Source organism: Balaenoptera borealis (assembly GCF_965194805.1).
Source record: "Balaenoptera borealis genome assembly, chromosome: 13".
Taxonomy (NCBI): domain Eukaryota; kingdom Metazoa; phylum Chordata; class Mammalia; order Artiodactyla; family Balaenopteridae; genus Balaenoptera; species Balaenoptera borealis.
The window spans coordinates 11,624,445-11,641,234 of NC_138870.1; the positions used below are offsets into that span (position 1 = coordinate 11,624,445).

At 45.5% G+C, this 16,790-nt stretch overlaps 1 protein-coding gene across 1 annotated transcript in view; it reads right to left on the bottom strand.

Moving 5' to 3' along the window:
* GRIN2B (glutamate ionotropic receptor NMDA type subunit 2B) overlaps positions 1–16,790 on the bottom strand; it is a 697,821-nt gene that overhangs the window by 46,092 nt on the left and 634,939 nt on the right. The window contains exons 12-16 of the mRNA XM_082352572.1: positions 16,433–16,635; positions 15,522–15,693; positions 14,874–15,027; positions 11,950–12,075; positions 8,586–8,815 (exon numbers count right to left, since the gene is read on the bottom strand). Of these exons, the coding sequence (XP_082208698.1) occupies positions 8,586–8,815; positions 11,950–12,075; positions 14,874–15,027; positions 15,522–15,693; positions 16,433–16,635 (885 nt within the window). The remainder of the gene's footprint in view (positions 1–8,585; positions 8,816–11,949; positions 12,076–14,873; positions 15,028–15,521; positions 15,694–16,432; positions 16,636–16,790) is intronic.

Genomic DNA, 16,790 nt, shown 5'->3' on the forward strand with positions numbered 1-16,790 from the left:
GTGACCCTCGCTGGCAAGGAAACCTTGATATGACTTGTAGAAGAAATGGTTGGGCTTCCCCAGCCTCAGGCTCTCTCAGCCACCACCCTCCCCCCACTCCGAACCTCCCCTTCCCTACCTTCCTGGCCCTAGCACGTGCCCAGCTAGCCCGGCTATGCAGAAGGGTTCCCAAAATACAACAGACTGCACACGGCCCACTGAGGCCCTCGCCCACTTCTCTTGCCACCATTATGGGGTGGAGGTGTACTGTAGGCGCCAAAAGACCAAAACAAAGGCCCAGAGCCAGCCCGGGCCACAGTTTGCACTGTGAATACGATTCTGACATCTGTAAAACTTGATTCATTTTAGGTCTGATGCCTTTGGCCACATATAAATTTTCATGGTTGCATTAATTTGTCTCAAAGGACTTGAACTTAGTTGCCCAGAAGTGAAACACTAATTCTTAATAAATCCTCAAAACACAAGCCAAGATTTCATCAGCCTGTAAAAGCCCCCTTTACGGAAACATTTATTTCTAATTTTTGTTTTTAACCAGAGAGAAAAGGATGTTGAGGAACCCTCTTATTTTTCTTGGACATCTATAAACTTCGGAATAAAAAAACTGCTTTCAACAGTTAGCTAAATGCAACGGCTCCCTTCTCTCAGAACCAGAGACTTGACCGTAAGTAGATTCGAACTTCTATGGGATTCCCCAGGGCCGCTTGCTCTTCCCAACCTGGAAGAGATGGCCTGACCAGAGAGGTCCCATATAGAAGCCACACAGATAAATTCAAGGACCTGACAAGTTCAGAGACGCGCTCACTATTTTCTCCCACTCTCAGTGCACCCAAAGCTTGAGTACTGCACTTGGTGGTACATGCTTTGATTTTTGTTAATAAAATTGTTTGTTGTCTATTGCTGGCTTTCACTTGGGGTCAATTCAAGTGGGGAAATTGTGAATTCATCCTCATGCTAATTTGTGTAGTAGCAATTTAAAACAATATCATGGCTTCAGGAAGGCATCTATCTCTCCAATACCTTGCACAGGACCACCTTTCTAAGAAGAGATATACAGAGCAGATCTAGCTTACGATTGGGTTCTGATTTTTTTTTTTCTTTTTTTCTTTCCTTCTTTCTCTTTCCTTCCTTTTCTTTCTTTTCTTCTTCCTTCCTTCATTTCATTTTTGTTTCATTTCACAAAATGATGGTTCCACTAATATCAGCAGAATGAGACAAAACTTTCTTTTTTTTCCAGGTAAAGACGTCCTTTCTCAGATCAACTCTGTAAAACGGAAGTTCCTATGGACATGGGAAACTTGCATTCCTTATGCAGCTTTGTTAAGTGTCAAGTTCCTAATTACCCAGTTATCCTGTTATCTTTATGTAGTTTTGGAGGATGGAGATATACATATCTATACACACATACATGCATATGTGAGTGTGCACGCCTATGTAACAGGGAAGATACATTCATCTACATGAAGAGAGAGGACACCTGTTTTGCCTTTGATGAGCAAAACATCACCTGTGCCTGATGATCAAATAACGTCCCTTGCAGTCCCGTGATATGAACAGCACAGTGAAATCCAGAATATAAGAGGGCTGCATTAATAATATTTTCCCCAGAAGAGTTGTGAAAATGATACATCTTACAAAAACATGTCCTCAGTCCCCTTTGACAATGACCTCCCTGCTCAGAGGTCTAGTAGAAGGCTGCGCGGGGAGTGTACACGCAGATAACACGCTACATCCTGGGAGAAACTAACAGTAATCAGGCTCAAGGACAGAGCAAAAGGGAGCACACAGTGACACGCGGGATTTTCATTGTCTCCTTAAAATTAACCAGCAGGGAGAAGACTCCCTCTGGGTGTAAACTATGTCTCTGCAAATCTTCAGGGCGACGTAGATCTGTTCTTCCAAGCAGAGGAGATTAGTGGGAAGAGGAACTGAACTGGATTCTGCTGTAGGAAATACCCACTTTGGAAGGACGGGGCGGGGTGGTTGACAAGAGCAGGTGAGTGGGAGGAGCACCAGGGTTTAGTGGGGGCCAAGCCCCTGAGAGTGCAGGTTACCGGAGGGGCACTGAGGCCCCGTGTTTGTTTCCGGTGGCTGCCGTAGCAAACCACTGGTGGCTTAGAACAATACAAATTTATTCTCACATGTTCTGGAGGCCAGGAGTCCAAAATCAAGGTGTCAGTGGGGCTGCGCTCCCTCCAGAAGCTCTAGGGGAGAATCCACTCCTTGCCTCTCCTAACCTCCGGTGGCTCCAGGTGTTTCTGCGGCTGCCACACTCCTGTCTCTGCCTCACTTCTCCTGGTCTGCTCTTCTGCGTCAGCTCTCTCTCTGCCTTTCTCTCATAAGGACACTTGTCATCGGATTTAGCAGCAATCCAGGACGGTCATAACCTGAGATGCTCAACTTAACTACATCTGCAAAGATCTTTTTTTTCCAAATAAGGTCACCACTCACAGGTTCCAGGGATTAGGATGTGGACGTTATCTTTTGGGGGACCACCATTCAACCCCTAGAAGCCCCAGCAGTATAGCAGAGGTGGGAGGTGAGGTATCCTGTGTGGGAAGTCACAGAAGGTCAGGAAGCAGGTGGTCATTCAAGGAGAGAAGGGCAGAGTGAGGCCTGATGCTATAAAGGGGACACAAGAAGGAGAGAAAGGGGACCCTGGGGCTCCCTCGAGCTCAGCAATCAACACGGGGACACCTGTATCCCTGGACCGGGAGGGTGACCACTGCTAAGCCCTACTGGATGCCTCAGTCAAGGCAGCCGGTCAAGAATGGACTCGGGAATTAGAGTTCAAGGGGGCCAGCTGGGGGCCATAAGTAGTCCCGTTCTCAAATAAACCTAGAGAAGTGGTGAGAGCTGACCCTGAGCGACGGAGCTGGGCTGCTTAAGCCCCAGGGCTTTGTTCTGGATGCATTTGGATGGAGGCCGCCCTGGCAGGAATGAGTGGGTTCAGTACTTGGGGTGGTGGTCCATGCATGGTGTCAGATTGGTTCAGCTAATTAGGAGACAAAGGGGCACGTGTCCCTTCTCCCACCCATGTGTGTCCTGTACCCCGTACAGTCCCAGGGTTTGGGGAGTTTTCTTCTCTTGTCACTTCCTCCAGAACTGCTCGTGACCAGCTGTAACAAAAGGACCAGACTCCCGACAGGTCCAAGGGACTCCATGTAATAAATCACCCCCTTTTTTTGCTCAGCTACCTGGAGGCCCAGCCCAGCCCTCATTTCTAGGTCCCCGGCTAGTTGGTCATTCCTGTTGCTTTCCCTGGTGAGCTACTTTTAGCTCACTATTCCATGACCTGACCAAGATGGTCTGGGCCAGGACCAGGGTGTGACAGATGAGGCTTGAGGTCAGCTGTCTCCCACTGGCTTCTGGCCTAAAGTTAATAGGGCAAGGAAGTACCATTTGTACAGTGGCAAGCAAGGCCCATTTCCTCACGCATGCTCAAATGCCATCTACGCATCACACATCAGTGTAGTTGTGGTGTAAATATGCTTATCCCCAGGCTGGTTTTCTTCCAGGATGCACACTGACACATTTGTTTGCGTGCTGATTTAAAAAGCCATACACTGCCTATCTGCCAAAAGGACATGAGACAGCTTCCAGACTCTATGGAACTTCTCAGAAACTCAGAATAATCATTATCTAGAAAAGCCACGGGGTTCTTACTTAAGTTTTTAGAAGGCTATCCTGATTGCACCTTCAATGTTGCAGGCGAAGAGGTCTGCCCTCATTAACCAGATAAACACCTTTTGACATTTAAAGTTCATAAAGTTCCTGTAGTTCCTTGAGGAAAAGAACAGCAAAATACAATGCGGGCCTATGTCACACTGGAGGCAGGAATGTGTAAGGTGGGACGCAGCCTCGGGAGCCCCCTGGCCTGACGGCAGCCCCTAGTGACCTTGACAGCCTCTGCCTCCCCGCAGGCTTCCTTCACCCCCTGAACCTATCACTGACCCTTCTCTGTCCTGCTGCCACCCCTCTGCCACCCTCCAACAGTGGCTTAAAGCTCACGGTCACAATAGGCACAGGCTGAAGTCCATTTGTGGGCCATTAGCCTGCCCAGGTCCAGGAAAGCACCACCATTCTCTGTTCAAAGGAACGCCTCTGAAAGACTTATTAAATAAAGGGCAAGTGTTAAAATACTATCTACTTATTTTGGATCAGTTAATCAGATAGCTCCTCTTTAGTAGAGGAAAAGGATCTCACTCGTTAAGCTTCGGGAAGGTAGATGGGAAGGTTAGGAAGAAAGGGGATTAACTGGAAAGAGCGCTGGCATCTGAACACGGGGGCACACTGTTGCGGGGCTGCTAGCCAGCCAGGAACAGCAGAAGGGCAAATGACTTAACCTCTCCAAGCTTCAATTTCCTCATCTACAAATGAAGGTATTATTATAGAAGCACCATTACATAAGATAATCTATGTAATGTATTTGGCGTTACGCCTGGCTCCCGAGAGCTGAAAAAAATGTTTGCAGAGATATCAGTGTTGAAGTCATATTAATAATAATGATAATTGCTATTATTATTGTCAGTACTAGTAGTAGAAGTAGTAATAGCAGACTTGGCAGTGGTAGTTTACGGTGACCTGAGAAGGGTTAGGTTAAGTGGAACCAAAACTGAAGGTCACTGAATGAGAGGGTAGGAGATTCAATGAGGAAGTGGGTGGGGTGTAGGGGTGTCAATACCAATCCTTAGCTCTGTCATAACTTTGTCTGGGATTCACTACAAGGGAGACATCCTGGCAAAGTGATTTTTAAAGCCAGACACACAGGAACTCAAACCCTGGCTCTGTCACTTGATAATGTGTGACTTTAGGGAATCACGAAACTTCCCAGAGTCTCAGTGTCCTTATTTGTAAAATGGGAATAATCATACCTGATGAAGATTATTCATATAACATATATGTAAATACTTAATGTATCCAGTGCCCGGAAAATATGTCTCCTGTTCGCCTGGCCAAACTCTCTCCCCTCCATACTGTGGTTGGCCTACTGCGAAATGAGAAATCCATCTGGATAGCTGAGAATATGAGAATGAGCATTGTGGGCTCTTTGTTAAGAGAAGAAGATGTCACCAGCTTCCTTATACCCTCCTCCCACTGGGAGAGCTGATGGAATGTACAGTAGAGCTGCTAAATGTTAGAACTTTCACCCATTCTTAGTTATAGCAGGTAGTGGAATAATTCTGAATTCAATGATGTAATGTGCTATTCCAAGATGGAAGCCATCCAATAAAAAAGGAGCCCCCAAATAGGATTTCATGGAAATTTAACTCTGAACATTCTGACTTTGTACCTTAACATAAATGAGATCTGGGAACATTTTCCTGCCATAAAGTTGAAGATAATTTCTTAAAATATCTAAATCTAATGACTACAAATATCTCCCCATCATCACTCCAAAATATGTATCATTTGGTCTGAGTTACATAGAAGATATGTCATCTGCGATCGTCAAAACAAGTTTAGAAACCCTTCTCCACTTTAAATGTTACCTTCCTTGATGAAAATTTAATTACACTGAAAAGAGAGTCTTCAAAATCACCTCATTTCTGTTCTCAATGTTATCATTTTGAAGACTTTACTATTTCCTTTTGCTAAATTCACAGAATATACTTCCTCTCATGTAAAGTCATTCTCAAGACTTAGTTTTCTTTAGGTGTTTTGAAGTAAAACTAATAAGAATTTTGACATTTTAAGTGCACTTTCAGAAAACTCTCTGACTTACAATACTGTTCCTGACACTGACCTGCAGTTGTATGTCATTGGTTACTTAAATGTTTTCTATACTTCTGTGAATTATGTTGACACTTTCTGGTCAGATGCTTACAATTCACTATTTTGTCATTTGCAGAGTTCTGAAATGGGTCAGATAATCATTTTCAAACTGAACAGCTGTTAAAGGGTTCTTGCTCTCTTGCTGCTTTCTTTGCCTGTAATGCTTAGTCCATTGCTCTGTGCAAGAGACTCTGAAATTAGTATACCATCTCTCCCTCTCTCCCTATAGGCTTTTTGTAAAAATGATAACCAAGTTATGGTCACTGACCTTGTGAAGCTCATGGTCTAATAAGGGGAGATATGGACAGGTACACGTCTGTAGATTACAATGTGGGAGACAAGTGCTATAATAAAGGTATGAATGATTGCCATGACAGAAGAGACAATGGCTAACTTCCCAGATGAGCCCAGATGGGAAGGCTTTGCAAATAAAGGGATCTCTGATCTGTGTCTTGCAATTTCAGTAGGAGTTTGGGGAGTGAAGAAGTAAGGAGAAGAACACCCCAGGCAGATGCAGAGAGGCGTCGCTGGGAAGGATAAGGAGGCAAGAATGTCTACAACATAGGATGCAAGAGTCTACGCACTGGCCGATGAGACGGAATCGCTGGTGCACACTGGGAATCATTTGTAAAAGCTCTGAGCGCCACGTATGAAAAAAGTCGTCTTTATTCTGTAGGCAATAGAGCCACTCAAGTTCTTTAAGCAAAGATGGGATCCAACTTTTCAGAACATAACCAACGTGGTGTGGAGGACAGACAGAGGCAGAGCCTCTCTGTTCAAGCAGCCCAGAACAATATGTTCTTTCGAAACCACAGAAGGGAAAACAGTCTCCCTCCATCTCAATTATGCTTAGTTCAAGTAGAAAATCATCCAGCTGTTGCCGGATGGCCCTAGAGAGGATCAGAAACATAAATACAGTGTCCTAACCAATTCTCAGAGGAAACGGAAGAAAACACCATGATAATTGTGGTGGATCCCTCACTTAACAGCCCAGAGTCCCCGGAAGGGCTGTGGCCCACCACCCTTCGACCATGTTATTTACTGCATGGTGACACGGTCCCACCACACTCTGCACGGGGACATAATCTGCCACACCCCTGCCGTTCCCTGATGTGAGGATACGGTCCTCCGTACCCCTGACAGATCCACATGTGGGGACATGGTCTGTCACGTTTCTGCCACATTCGTGTCTCAGGGTGGCCGTGGCCCACCTCAGCTCCGCCACATCCAAGTACGGAGGCCTGAGGAATCAGCTGTTCTCAGCACCACGACTGCCCAGGTCACAGAAATAGGCACAAAAAGTAGTTGTAGAAAGGGATGAAGGGAGAGGTCTAGCTCAAAGTTTCTGAGAGGATCAAAATGGTAAAGGAAGGATGCTGACAAAGGAACAAGGAGAGAAAGGTTTAAAGTGAATTAAGTAATAGATGGATGAATATCTGAAGAAATGCATAATAAATCATGTGTTAGAAGAAAAGAAGTAAAAAAAAAAAAAAAAGCTTAAAAATAAGGGAGAAAGGGGCTTCCCTGGTGGCGCAGTGGTTGAAAATAAGGGAGAAGGAAATAGAAGAGAGGGAATGTTTTTAAAAGTAAGGAAGAAAAATAAAGTGAAAAGGAAGACAAACCAGAGAAAGAGCCAACCTAAAGAGGTAAACATCGTGAGTGATCCACGTATGCGTGTGTGTGTATATATATATATATTTATTTTTCATTCCCTTAAGAAGCTGTTTATCTTCCCTATGCTTTTGAATGTCCTTGGTGAGTAATGATGAGTAGATGGAGAAATCATAACTTGAGTCCCCAAAGAGAATATCTCCTCCTTTTCGTTCTTCTCAAACCATTTGCTAAGTGTTTAAGGTTTTGTCTTGGGGAAAGCTGACCCATGTGATAAAGCATTAACTACATATGACCTGTGTGGTCTAAACACACATCTGTCTATATCACATAGTTTCATCCTGGGGGAAGGGGTGGGAAATCACATTTTCTAAATCTTAAGGAAACAGAGAAGAGGAGACGTTGTAAGTGAAAGCCTCCGGAGTGATCTGGGGTATCCAGGGGCTCTCCTGGGCACTCCAGGATGGTAGCCGCTAGTACTGGGGTTGGACCAGAGCTCCCACGGAACCTGTGTTGCTTCCAGCAGACCTAGAGAGTCACATGTACTGAGCCTGGGTTTTACACATCCTCACCCAGAAAACATGGCAACCAGCAGACACTTACTTCCCTTCCTCTCCTCACGGCACAGGCCAGCAGGGAGGCCTGCGGTTGGTACGGGGACAACCCATTCGTCGGCACCCCCCGATCCAGTTAAATAGCAGCTACTTTTCTTCAGGACACAATGAGAACAATCCTTTTTCTCAACCCTGGGAACCCACGAGTGTGCAGAGGAACAAAGGGGGAGCGCGCAGGCGAACAGCCCTGGGAGGGAAATGAAGGCCGTGACGGGCCGGCACCCTCAGCGTGGGTGCGCGGGGCGGTCCTCTAATAACAGCCCAAACGCACAGCCCTGTGCTACTGACAGGCCACCTGAGCGTCCCCGACAAGAGGAACCCTGTACTCAGAGAACCGCTAACACACCAAGCCCCTCATTTGCAGCCCAGGGCGTGCTGGTGACAACCTTTCACAAATGAGAAGGCGAACGTGAAGTAATATTATTTCGGTGGGGAAACTGAATTCTGCTCCCGTGTCCCCATTTCAGGAGCCATAAGGAAGAACGGTCGATTCTAAAGATTTAGGAAATTAACCGGTCCGTGAGAGCTCTGAGTGTGGCTCAGAATGGGACTGGGGGAAAGACGGGAGGTTTCAAATGGTGCTCCTACCTTTTTGTCACTCAGGCCGGAAACCTGGTCCACATACTCCTCTTGGATCATGAAGGCAGCTAAGTTGGCAGTGTAGCTGGCCAGGAAGATGACAGCAAAGAAGGCCCACACCGACACCATGATCTTGGAGGTGGTCCCCTTTGGGTTCTGCACGGGGACGGAGTTGTTAAACACCAGACCCCACAGTAACCAAATAGCTTTGCCGATGGTGAAAGATGGGCCACCCGGCTCTGGCAGGACAAAAAGACAAGGACAGAAGGTTAAGACAGAGTCACTGGTTCTATTTAAACCTACAAGTACATAGAGCCGGTAAGTTCCTGCTCAGAGCAGGAAACCCGCCAGCGACGCCCCAGCCCTAAAGCTACCCTTAGGTAGCTTTTTCAGTTGAGAGCTTGTGTCTCTCTTCTCCTGGGACCCACAGGAAGGTGGAAGAGAAAAACCAGAGGCCTGGGGTGTGTGCGGGCTCTTACTCCAACCAACGATCATGACTCAGCCAGGGCACCGCAGGAGCCAGCTTCCTGCCCTGATGGATGTAAGACCCTTAAGGGCCCATCAAGACTGAGTAACGAAGGCAACCATCCCACTATGGTCACACTTGCATCCTCATTACCATGTTCCCCAAATTTATATTTGTATCTCCCGAGAAAGCATTTCAATTTCAAAGAAGGTCAGCGAGAACCTTGTGGGGTCTTTTTCTCCCACTAGTCGTAGATCTCCTCCAATTTTAGTCACGGATGCCGCCTTGAATGCACTTGATCCTGATTCTTCCGTGGCTTCCAGCTCTTAGCACTCAATGTTTTGAAGGCAGCCTTGACCTCACTCCAGGGCCAACACCTCCCACCTGGTCCCCTCCAGGAGTGCCTGCCTTCCGTGTAAAAGAATACCAGGCGGCCCAGAGAGTCTGCCAGAGATCCCTGGCTTGGCCACATGTGTCTGAGGGCGGAAAGGTAGGCTGTCTTTGTCCTCCACCCAACCTTCACACAGATCACGCCGGGCTTCTGCCCACATATTTATTGTGACCTCTCTGCTTTCTCTGCTTGGCGATGGTGAAATCTTGCCTGCTGTCTGGGTCTGCACGCAGCCCCTCCTCTGCAGAAACGAACATCTGCCTGCACAGTTTTACAGCACATTAGCACAGGTGTTTCGATGCTATCTGTGATCCTGAGAGCATCTGCTCAGTCACCCAAATCATCAGTGACTACACGTGTCGAGCCTAAGATCTAACTGTGCACACACATCCATGCGAGTGGACCTTATTTCATGGAACAGATGCATAACTAAAAAATTGTTTATAAATCAAAGTTTTGTGCGTTGTAAAATGCCCCAAGGAGACTTGATAGTTAAAGCGGCCCCATGTTGAATTCTTTGGCGAAGTCAAGCATCCTTTGGTAAAGTGAGTAATCATAAGCCCTTGCTCTGATTTTTGTGTCTGAATTTTTGCCTCTTTGATTTTCTTTGCGGGGTCGGGGAGGGTGAACACTAGCTTTGGTTCTTGACATTGTCAACATATGTGTGTACTCTTGTGCTTCTCGGATGTTTCACTTGTTACTAATGCTCATTGGGATGGGGAGTAGTCATGGCTTTTGGATGACCCTTTGGCACAGGCAGGAAGCCCCTGACTATTCCGTATTGTGGAGACATCCAAGTGTCCACCCCAGAAGGCACACCCCAAATGAGAAGGTAGGTCTGCACCTGGAAATACTTCAGTGCAGGGGTGGTTCATAGCTTGGACTGTGAATTCAACAGAAGCACAAGGGGAGCTTTGACAAAATACTGACACACCATCCCCAGAGATTCTTATTAAATTGGGATGGGGTGGGGTGGTTATTCTAACATGCAACCAAGGTAGAGAACCACTAGTTTGAAACATACAATGGTTCAAGTCCCGCTCTGGACTTAGTGAATCAGAATATTAGAATATGAGGTCTATGCATCTTTGTCTTTTAAGTGCCCCATAGGTAATTCTTATGTGTAGCAAGGGTTAAGAATCTTTCCTCTTTGAGGCGTAATTCCAGGGTAAAGCTCACATGGTGGATGGGAGAAGACTCAGAGAAGGCATAATATTTCCTAATCCTGGCGTTCTCAGGAAGTTTTAGAAGAGATATCTATAAGGACCCCTTGGCCCCCTTCAGAAATCTAGTAAACTTTTTGTGAAGTCTCACAAATGCCTCAAACACATGGGTAGCCCTCACATCTCTGGACCTTCCTAGCCAGGAAGATGGACCACCCCCAAGAGTAGCTGTGGGTGAGAATTGTTATCTCCCAGCCATTTTATTTCAAATACCCAACTCCTCTACCTCCTGGCAGAGAGATGTGAGCCGGGGACACATGCTTTGGGGATCTTGTACCTCAGAGGTTATCCTTTGGCTGTGGAGAGCTGTTTCAGCCACAACTACCCTGCATGTACCCTGGGGTAACCTGTTTTTTCTTACTCTTGATACATGTGTCTAATCTGCCTTGTTAGCGCATCTGATCAGACAGACGGCTCATAGCCTAAGGTTATCAAAAGAGTTTCCTCTGACATGTTTATGTTACACGTTTCTGCTGCCAGCTTTGATCTCACTTGCTTAGGGGTGGAACTGGGCTTGGGGTCAGGCTTGAGGCAGGGAGGGGACATACAGATTCAAACTAACATCTAAATTGGGGTCTTTGTGTGTGTGTGTGTGTGTGTTTGCTTCTTGTTGTTTATTTGCTTTAATAATGGGAAGTGATCAGAAAGTTTTGGAATCTACACAAGTTTTTGTTAAGGGGTTCAGTCACACAGTCTAGAAGATAGGTAATAACAGAAGAAAGATAAAAGTTTTCACATTCATGCTCTACTAAGTTTGGGCTATTTAATAGAATGGCTACATGTGCATAAAACTTAAAAGACTAGAAGTATATATACCAATATATTAACAGATATTATTTCTTGCTGATAAACTTATGGGTGATTATTTTTAGTTTTATCTAGTGCGTTTGCAAATCTTTCATAAATTCCACAATAAACTTTAAAAGTCAGGATAAAGCTCCACTCTTTCCAAATGAACAGATGAGTAGAATGTTACGAGGGTGTCAGTCACTATTTTTAAGGTATATTACTTTCATATGAATTAGTCTTCTACCTACTTCTCAAGTTAAAGAACAATGGTAATCCCAATTGTCACTGTACATTTAGAAATTAATATTTTCTGAACACCAAGGTGAAATGAAAAACCATAGCACTGATTAGAACCCCTTAATTGGGGTCTTTCTAACGAGTCACCAAGGTGGTGACCTTGAAGACTGAGGGTTAGGGCGGAGGCAGGCAGCAGATGGGGGGCACAGAGATTCTGAGCTGAGAACGAGAGAAAGGCAGAAATGCAGCGGTTACAGCTGGCCTTACCCCTGCCATCGGCGAGGCACCTGTTGTAACCCACAGGGCTAAAGTACTCGAAGACAAAGACGGCCACGGCCGAGACGATGAGTAGCATCACGAACATCATAACCCACACGTCGGCGCTGAATGGCTCTGGGGAAGCAAAACATCAGCGCTCAGGGTTAACGCAGAGAACAAACCAGATTAATTCGCACGTTCATTCACTCGCGCGACTCCTATCTTTGGGGAAACAAGCCACAGGTGTGTGTGTCCCTTCAGAAAGCCGGGGCCTGGCTTAGGGAGGAAGGAGTAAGAGGCTGTGTCTGAGCGTCTCCATCCCCCCGATGGGCGTGTCGAAGCTTGTTTTCTTTCAAACATATGAGAAGGGCGGCCTCTTGCCCGTCCTTTTTGAGACTGTACAGATAGTTTCTGCCATGACTGGACCGATATCTGGGTCTTTTGGAAAACAGTGGAACTAGAATAAGTACTAGACATGGATAAGTGAGTCGTGTTGGGCTGGGTCTTGGTTTACGCTCCTATCTATATGCCACACCCCACAGCTGGACCTGGAAAAGTTTTCACCAATGCTTCCGAGCCGTGAGGCCAAGTTCATTCTCGACAAACTTGGTTACTCTTTGTGGCTGGAATTGGTTCAGTAATAATTAGGCACAATGAATAACTCCCTTGCCCCCTTGCTTCACTTCTCTTAAACTTTCCAGCCTAGCTTTGCTTTTTCAACCTGGTTTGACGTGGTATATTTTATTAGACATCATGAGTGTAGGAGAATACGTCAATGTTAAAAAAAAAAATCCATCCACATTAAATATCAGTGTCTACAACACTGGGAATTTAGCAAATGACAAGGGGACATGATAATGAACAAAACAACCTCAATCTAGTCCCTATTTCCAGGTGACAAGGTTGATGGGACAAGAACAGGCTAGAGAGTAAGAATGTTCTACATATGCTTTCTTTAACTTTTAAAAATCATTTTTGCTGACTCTCTTCCAGTTGATCTAAATCTCTCTGGCTCAGAGGTGTCCAGAAATTGAATACTGAATTCCAGGAGCCCTCTCTCTGGAGGCCTGTAAAAAGGGACAATCACTCTTCGGTCCCATAATACAATGCTACCTCAATTGTGCCTCAAAATAGTTCTGGCCTTTTTAGCTGTCACATCACACTGTAAATTCAGAACTAAGTGAATTAACATGCTGCTTCCTCCATCTTCCAAATCATTTATAAAGATGAAATTGAAAAGGGAGGGAAATGGGCTGAAAATTCGAAAATATTTCCTTATTTTGAAACCTACTTTACTTTTGAACTCCCAAGGGAATTATAAAAGCCTGGCCACTTAATTAATTTAAAAGGGACCTTGATAAGGCACACACCGACTGTAAAATGCAAAACCTTTCGGTGGCAGCCAGAGATGCGAGGGTGGAAGGTACAACTCAAAGCCTCTGTACGGTGGAATAGAGACCCTCTCCTCCTTGGGTCTGATTGATTGAAATCCTACTCTGATCCCAGTTTGTCCAAGATTAGGAAATAACTGAGTAAAAGCACTGTCTCTATGCTTTCTTTCCCCCCATTAAGCCCAGAGCAACTTTCAGTACACAAAATACAAAAAATGTTTGTGTTGGTCTATATAATTTAGAAAGTACTTTCACCACATAGTTTCTACTATCCTTTAATGGCCCTTTCATTATGGATTATTATATCTATTTTACAGAGCAGTAAACTAAGACTTAAGAGGTCCCAGTCCTTTGTAAGTTCATACTCAGAAGGTGGCAGAGCCAGGTTATGAACAGAGGGGCTCTGAAGGCAAAAGTCTGTGCTTTTCCATTTTATATCACATCTTAGTCTCGGCCCACTGCACTGTTTCCTGATTTTAGGAGTCGAGCTCTGAAATGCCCCCATGTGTACTAAAACACAGGCTGCAAGGGCTGCCACATCTGGGCTTTAATCCTAGATCTGCTCCTTACTAGCTGAGAGATGGCTGGAAAATTGCATAACCTAGGATTCAGTTTCCTAAGCCATAAACTGGGTATTATAGTAGTGTCAATTAAGTAATATAATCAAAGTTTGTACAACGATGCCTGGGCCTTCACATAGCAAGTGTTCAATAAAAAAAAGTGCTGGTATCCTTTAGAGAGACTGTGACCGGTCCAAGGGCTTTCAGCTTGTTTATGACCAAACCAGCTTCCTATCTCCTAGCCCAGTGGTCTGGTTTTCAAGGTGACATTTTCTTTTCCAATCCCTTGCTCTCACAGCCCCTGCCAAAAATATGGGGTATGAGCTCACAAAAGACCTCATCTAATTGAAATCTTGGCCTCATCTCACCCAGTCTTACATCATATGGAAGGCTTTGACACATAAGTAATGCTGGAGAGTGAGGTACAGGTTCTATGGGGAAGGATGGGGTCGGTGGGTGGGAGAATCAGAGCAGCTTTATCTGGCAAAGCCTCCAAAAATTCATGTGAAAACAGAAAACCTTTTTTTTTTGGTAGCACTGAGCTCCACTCTTGAAGCTAATTTGAAACAAACAGGTATTTGAATGATATCCAGAATTAGACATTATTAAGGCAGGAAGCAGCTTCAGAGATCAGCTAGTCGAAATGCCTTATTCTATGGATGAGGAGACTGGGTCCCAGGATGGAGCAAGTTTGTTCAAGGTCAAATGCAGGAGTGAGACTCAAGTAGGACCCCTGGTTACCGGTCCTGTACTGTTTTCTTACCGGGTACCATGCCTTCCTATTTTTGAGGGTATTCTGCAGTTTTCATCTTGGAGAATGATCAATTCTGAGGTCCCCAAAATGAAATCCCTGGCTGAGGGAAGCTCCTGAAAAATCAGCTCCTGGCTGAGAGAGCCTGGCCACGAGCTCCTGCACCTGTTCCTCATTCCCTCTATCTGTCCCTGTGTCCATATCCTTCATGCCTGCAAGCCCATCACTCACCTAAGAAGGCAGAAGGTGAGACGGTCCCATTGCTGCGTGACACCATGACACTGATGCCAGTCTCTATGAAGGGCACGGAGAAGTCGACCACCTCCGACCGCTCCTCGTTGATGGTCAGCGACCCCACTGCCATGTAGGCCCTCTTCATGACCACCTGGGGAGAAAGACGCAAGGCTCCAGTTAGGGCATCCAGGAAGGCAAGGGGCCACACCATGCAGAAAATACTTGGGGCCCTAAAGTGCTTTCCTTTTTATAGTGGGAACAGTACATTTCATTTATAGCCTTCCCTCGGTATCCACGGGGGATTGGTTCCTGGACCCGCCGTGGATACCAACACCTGAGGACGCTTAAGTCCCAAAGTCAGCCCTTCTTATCCGCGGATTCCACCAACTGAAGATTGTAGACACAGTACAGGATCCGCGGTTGGCTGAATCCACAGATGCAAAACCCACAGGTAAGGAGGGCCGACCATATACTTATTGAGAAAAATCTGCTTATAAATGGACCACATAGTTCAAACCCATGTTGTTCAAGAGTCAGCTGTACTATTTTATATTTTCTAAAATTTATAAAATGAGCATTTTAAAAATATTTAAATGAAACAAAATAAATGAAAGACAAAAATGGCCCTTAATTCTTGACACTTACCTCTCCAATCATACCATTCCAGGTTCCATTGATTTTCTTCCCATGCTTGCCATTGGTAACCAGATAAAGATCATAGGTGAACTTCACAGATTTAGAAATTTTCTTAAGGATGTCAATACAGAACCCCTTGCAGCATTTTTTGATGTAACCTGGCTCCTCATCTGTTTTATTTCTAACCAGGTAAAGAAACAAAAAACAAAAACAAGGCTTTTATACAAGAGGCAAAATACTACCCTTGCCAACCACAAAGCAGGCCCTCCTTCACAGCTCAGCACAATTTATGTCAGGCCCGGGTGAGGACACAAATCAGACCACAGAACTGCAATAATCTCATTACCTCATCATATTGGACCATGTTTTCTCATAATTTTAAATGCTCCTTTGAGGTATAATATATATCAGGAAAGTGCACATATCCTAAGGGTTCAGCTGGATGAATTTTCATACACTGAACCCACCCATTTAGCCAGAAAACCCAAATTCAGATACAGAAGAGTTACCAGCACCTTAGAGGCCTCTTGTTCTCCCGTCCAGGCCCTTCCCACCCTCACCAAAAAGAACCATTATCCTGACTTCTATCAGCATAGATTAATTTTATCTATTTCCAAAAATGTTTCTAAAGACATGCTGGCCTCAGATAACATCTTTCAACACCAATGTAAACTTAAATCTCCACGAACTTGAGGTCCTGGTCACTGAGACCACGCAAGGCCCCAGAAACGATAACATAGTTAGCAGTAATTCTCCCGGGTCACGATCCGGACAGAACCAGATGCCAGACCACAGGGCTGCCAGAAACTCCACTGCTCAACAGTAACGAAATTCAGACATGGTGCCCAATTCATTCTGTGCCTCGGATCCCAGCCAGGTGCTGACAGCTGGGGCAAATCTGACTTTCCCAGGCCACGTACTCAGAGATGATGCGCTTTTGGCAGGGCACCGTGTTCCTCATGCAAGTTCCACTCAGAGGGTCCACGCTTTCCACAATGACGAACGGGGCCTCCTCCAGCGTTACGATGCTCAGATGGTCGTCCTCCTGCTCTTCCGTCTCAGGACACATTCGGGGCCACACGTAGTACTTCATCTGCAGGGACTTGTCTTTCCACTTCCCCACCTGCACAGGGATAAACAAGCACTCAGAAACCACTGGCGGAGACAGAGCCGCTTCTGCTGGCATCCCCTGGGAAGCTGTTAAACGAAGTCCAAAAATGCAGGCATTGTCCACAATAGAGACAAATCCTCCTTAGACCACATGCTCAGGATGAGACT